At 67.3% G+C, this 5,425-nt stretch overlaps 2 protein-coding genes across 2 annotated transcripts in view; one reads left to right on the top strand and one right to left on the bottom strand.

Annotated features, from left to right (window-relative positions):
* The window catches only part of SFRP5 (secreted frizzled related protein 5), a 4,463-nt gene extending 2,667 nt beyond the window's left edge, over positions 1 to 1,796 (bottom strand). Inside the window, exons 1-3 of the mRNA XM_009645515.1 lie at positions 1,714 to 1,796; positions 1,278 to 1,391; positions 516 to 581 (exon numbers count right to left, since the gene is read on the bottom strand). Coding sequence (XP_009643810.1) covers positions 516 to 581; positions 1,278 to 1,391; positions 1,714 to 1,796 — 263 coding nt within the window. The remainder of the gene's footprint in view (positions 1 to 515; positions 582 to 1,277; positions 1,392 to 1,713) is intronic.
* A 141-nt stretch (positions 1,797 to 1,937) lies between these two features.
* The window catches only part of GOLGA7B (golgin A7 family member B), a 6,746-nt gene continuing 3,258 nt past the window's right edge, over positions 1,938 to 5,425 (top strand). Inside the window, exon 1 of the mRNA XM_035900939.1 lies at positions 1,938 to 1,976. Coding sequence (XP_035756832.1) covers positions 1,938 to 1,976 — 39 coding nt within the window. The remainder of the gene's footprint in view (positions 1,977 to 5,425) is intronic.

Below are 5,425 nucleotides of genomic sequence, written 5' to 3'. Positions count from 1 at the left end.
GCCCGGCACCCCACAGGTACGCCCCAGCATGGGGCAGGGGACCCTGGCTCCTACCGTATGCCCCCCTACCCCCAGTGTCCTGTGCCCCATGGGGTATGGGTTTGGGGGTGCTGGAGGTGCAGGGGATGGAGGAGCAGGACACCCCAGAGGCTTCATGCTGCGGCGCCGGGGGGCAGCTGGGGCACCCACGCGCCATGTGTGGCATCAATGCCAAGGCGATGCTCTGGGCATGGGGTCCTTATTTCTCCTGGATGGCCCTGCCAGCACGCACCCCAGGCAGCCCATGGTCTGCCGGGCACCTCCCAGCAAAGGGCTTGCACGCAGGCACCACCAGTGCGTGGGGCACGGGCAGAGCCGGAGCCCGAGCGGGGTGAGGGAGGGCAGCTCAGGGGCCACATTCCCCCATCCCCGTGGAGAAGGACTGGGCCAGGGGGGGTGTGCAAGGCTCAAGACCCCATTAGAAATCCACTTGTCTGCAGGGGTTATCTGGGGCCACCCCCTCCCCTTCCCACGATCGATGCCCCTGCCTGGCCAACAGTCTTTGGGCCGCCTCCGGCCCCCACCCGCCGGATAAGGTGGCTCTGTTAATGGGCGACAGAGCAAACAGCCCGGTGCAGGCAGGCGATAGCAGCTGCCCTTTGCCCCGGGCTGGGGGCAGGGACTGTCCCCCCAGCCCCGGTGGGATCCATCTGTGTTGGGGCTGTGCTGGGAACCTCACCCACAGGCCCTGCCCCTGCCTGCAGCCTGCCTGCCCTCTCTGTGCCGGGCGCAGTGCCCATCGCCGCATCACCCAGGGATGCTCGCTGCCGGACCGAGGTGGGCTGAGCTCATCCCGCCCCAGCCAAGCCCCGGAGATGGCACCCTTAATGTGTAACTGCCGGGAAGCACGATAAGATAGAGCCGCCCTTTATCAGGGCTGCCCGGTAGCAAGAGGGAGGGTGCTGGAGGCATCAGGGTGTCACAGGAGGAGTGAGATTGCCTGGAGATAAATGGTGATAGAAAATAGCTAATCCATGATGGATGGGCTGGGGAAGGGCAGCTGGGGAGCTCAGCTAATTGCCATGGGAGCTGGGCTGGGGCCGGTGAGACCTGGGAGCCAGAGCAGGGAGGTGGAGGCAGAGGGAGCCTGCATGTGCGGCATGGAGCTGCCAGCATGTGGGATGCTGAAAACACCTTGCCCCGTGGGTGTGTGGTGTCCCTGGGCTGGCCCTGTGGCCCTGCCAGCACTGGTGCTGTCCTGCTCTTGGCCACAGACTGGTTCCTGGCTCTCAGCTCACCCTGTCCCCCAGCCCGGTCCAGAACTGCCTGTTCCTCCCAGGAAGGTGCTGGGGGTGCCGAGAACCCTGCGCCGCCTGGCACCCCACCAGATGAAGGCAAGGGGGCTGGCGGGGCTGGGGGGCAGCAGGGGGAGTGAGGGGCTCCCTGCCAGCTGGCCTGGCCCCCCCATCTGTCACGATGCCTTCATTAGAGCCACTGAGTCACCTCTTGGCAGCGTGGCCATGCTGGGGGAGCAGGGCTGGCCCCAGGAGAGGGGTGTCCGTCCCCTGCTCCCACCCTGCCAGGTGTCCTGGCAGCCTTGTTCCTGAGCTGAGACGTGCCTCTGCTCCGCGGGGGCCCCTGCTGCCACCCCCATTGCTTCCCTAAGCCTTCCCCACCCGGGCTCTCCCAGGGCTGGAGGGAGACATAACAAGGGGCGGTAGACCAGGGCTGTACCCTGGGGAAGGGGATGGCTCCAGGGCAGCAGGAGCTGGCTCACTTCCCTCTGTCCTGTCTGCACAGGCTGCTCCGGTGCCCATGTCCCCGTCCTGCACGCGCGCAGACGGCTGGGGGACTGACACTTGCGCCTGTCACTCCGGGGAGCTGGCTGTGCCACTACCGCCTGTGTCACCTGTCACGGCCGTGACAGCGGAAGCAGGAGCATGGGGGCTGCCCCCTCCATGGCGGGGACGGCGGGGACAGACAGCCAGGGTGGCATGGTAAGAGAACATCCCCAGGAGTGCCCCCTCGCCATGCCCGGGCTCTCCCCAGGGACCCGTGCAGATCTCAGCCTGGGGAGCAGAAGGCTCCTGGGACATGAGATGCAGAGCAGGGTCCTGGTCACCTCGTCCACTCCTCTCCCGTTGTGTCCCTGCTCCCTCTTCTGCCACAGCTTTGGGTGCTGCTGTGGGCAGAGACGCATCTCCCAGGCCGGGGTGGGCTCCCTCCCGTCCTCCCCTGCTGTTTGTCCTGACCCAGCTGCATCCCAGGCTCCTGGGGGACTCCTGGCTTCTGGGCTGCAACAGTGCCAGGCATGGGCTGCAGTGGCTGGGGAGCGGGGACCCTTGGGGGACACAGCACGCTGGAGGTGGCCGTGCAGGGAGGGGTTCCCGGGGTGTCCGGCAGCTCCTAGGCGAGAGCACCCCAGCACAACAGGCAATGTGGGGCTGGCAGCATGGCTCTGCAGGATGGACCTGCCTAGGGGTGGCTGAGGGAGGTTGGGGCACGGGTGGGGGCACCCTGGGGCTGGGCTGGCCCAGGGGTGCGGGACCGGCGGGGCGGGCAGCGGGCAGGGGCGGTGGTGGCCGTGCACTTGCCCTGCGCCCACACACACTCCCGCTGGCCCGGCAGCCCCAGGAATGTGGCTGGCAGCGCTCCCGGCCCAGCTGTGGGGCCAAGGCCACCCTGGCACCCTCCCAGCCCCTCGGCAGCTCCTGGCCCTGCCCGGCTCCCGCCAGCCTGCACACAGACCCCCCTGTTCACTGCTGGCCCCTGGGCCTGGCCCCCGGCCCCCCTCTGTGGGGCAGGGAGGGGAATGTCCTGCATGGGGATGCCTCTGAGGAAGACCCCCTTTGCTTTGCAGCATGGCACTGTGCATGGGGACACGGGGACATGGAGACCCTCTCTGCAGTGCTGCTGGCCCCCTGCCCCAAAGCCACCCATGTCTGCTCCCAGCACAGCTCCTTCCCTGGCACAGGGGCAATCCTGGCACAGCCCCAGCTCCCAGCCAGCACCTTTGCCAAAGCTGGACCTTGGCACCTCCCTCCAAAACCGCGTCCCCCCCTGCTCACCCCTTTGCAGGAGGGTGCTGTGTCCCCCCACCCATGCAGTCCTGAGGCACGTGCTAGGGGGCTGCCCCCACCCTCTGTGGGGGCTCCCAGTGCAACGGGGTCCTGGCATCACCCATTGGGGTGGACACAGCTGAATGTGGTGGTGCTGCGGGCACCGTGGAGGGGTGCCCACCCTCAGGGTGCCCACTCACAGGGTGCCCACTCTCAGGGTGCCCAGGCTGTAGGGCTGGTTGGCCCCAGTTTGAGGCAGTCTCCCCATCCTGTGCGAAGGTGCAGGCTGGGGCACTTGGAACTGTTTTCTACCAGCTCCCGGTGTGGGGACGTGCCCCCCCCCCCCTTACTGGGGGGCAAATTTGGTGTCTCCCAGGAAAGGTTATCAGCTAATCACCCTGCCCCGCTGTCTCTGCACGGTTCCCAAATGTCACCGTTGTCCTCGCTGGGATGGTGAGCTCATGCTCCCCCCCCTCATCCTATTAATGAAACCCCCCCTCCAGCACCATGTGAAGCAGCTGCCAGGGCCTGGCCCTTCCGTGGCTCCTTTGAAGCAGAGCCGGAGCCGCTGACAGCCCTGTCAGGCTGGGGAGGGGGCTTGGCACCCAGCAGGTGCAGGATGGGGCCCCAGGGGCCGGTCCTGGGCTGGTCGCAGGGCTCCAGCTGTCCTCCATGGTCCCCAGCCACCCTGCCAGGACTGCAGGGAGGGTTGGGGTGCAGGGATGGGGTGCAGGACCGAGCACCCAGGGCCACGGCGGAGACACCCCCCAGTCCTCACCTGGGAGCCAAGCGCAGGGGCTGGACCAGGGGCGTTGTTGGGGCATGGCTGCTGCAGTGTGATGGGCACAGGCACGCTGGCTGCATGGGGCTGTCCATAGGGGCCCCAAGTGCACCCCATGCCTGTCCTGTGGGGCCGGGGCCAGGGGCGCTGGGCAGTCAGCCAGAGCCGGGGGCAAGGGGAGGTCTGCGGGGTCTGTCTGCGGGACAGGTCAGAGCCCACTCACTCCAGGCACAGGGAAGGACCCGGGCAGGGGAGTGCATGCAGTGCCCACCCCCACTGCCAGGCAGCCTAAAAATAGCCCCTTGGGGCTCAGCAGATGGAGCAGAAGGGCCGAGCCCTGTTGCTGCAGGCACCCTGCCAGCCCCCCCCACAGTGCTGGGGGCTGGGGAGGCAGCAGGGCCACACAGCGCTTTGGGGCTGCCCTGAGCCCCCGCTGCCCCTGTTCCTACTGCCTGGGATCCCATCAGCTATGCCAGTCCCGCTCCACCTCTGCTCTGCCCTGCTGGGAACCATGGCACAGCACGGCACGGCACAGCACGGCAGCAGCCTGTCCCCTCTGCATGGGAACCAGCAGGGTCTGTCCCTGCCCTAGTTAAAATTGTAAAGCCCACGATGGCGCATCCCGCACGGGGGGGCTGCAGGTCCCGCTGGGCTCCGGAGATGCCGGGGGCTGCAGGGCACCATAGGCAGGGCCAGGGTCTGTGCAGGGATGGGGAGCACTGTGGGCCAGGTCCAGGCTGGCTGTGTCCTGCCTGCCACTGGGCAAGGCTTTCTCCTGGGCAGAACGGCTGGGGGAAGGCGGCTGCCCATGGTGGAATAAGGACGTCCCACCAAAGGACACGCCTTGGCACATGCCCTGGTCCTGCAGACAGCAGGTCTGTGGCTTGTGAGGCAGCTGGATCCCAGGACCAGGGGCCCAGCGCCTGGGTTGGGTTGGTGCAGCCAGAGAAGGGACATTCCTGGGGCAGCACTGCAGGGTGCAGGCAGCTGGGCAGAGCCTGGGGTGGCAGGGAGAGCTGGGTCCCCCTGGCTGCTCTCAGCCCCTCGCTGCAGCATGGGAGAGCAAACTTCATCTCCTGGCAGGCGCAGCATTGCCATGGCAACTGGCAGGGCACTGCCAGGCGGGCAGTCAAGCCCTGACGTGGCGGTGACACGCAGCACGGGAAGGAGCCCGGACGCAGGGCCTGGTCTTAGGAGCATCTGGGGACACGCTTGGGTGTGTGAGCACGTGCCTGTGCGCCTGGGCGCGTGCCTAGGGGTGCACGGCGGGGAGCAGGCAGATGTGTGCATCTGAGTGCATGCACGAACGCCTGCATCTGTGTGCATGCACGTGTGTGTGTCCATGGGAGAGCACCCCCCCTGCCCCAGGAGGGCCTTTGGCTCTGTGGCACTGGGTGTACCCCACTGCTCTGGGGTGTGACAGGGCTGTTCTGGACCCCAGGAACTGTAGGATTCCCCCCACCCCACCCCCAAAGCTATGGGATCGGTAGCTTTCTGTTTTGGGGGGCAGATGCGCCCTCTGACTCCGGCCCCTGCCTGCACGTGTCCCTTGGCCACAAACCCTGCCACACTCCAGCAGGCAGGGGCTGTCCACCAGCCACCCCGG

Source organism: Egretta garzetta, unplaced genomic scaffold (assembly GCF_000687185.1).
Source record: "Egretta garzetta isolate BGI_Z169 unplaced genomic scaffold, ASM68718v1 scaffold888, whole genome shotgun sequence".
NCBI classification, from domain to species: Eukaryota; Metazoa; Chordata; class Aves; order Pelecaniformes; family Ardeidae; genus Egretta; species Egretta garzetta.
This window is presented reverse-complemented; position numbering and strand designations above follow the sequence as displayed.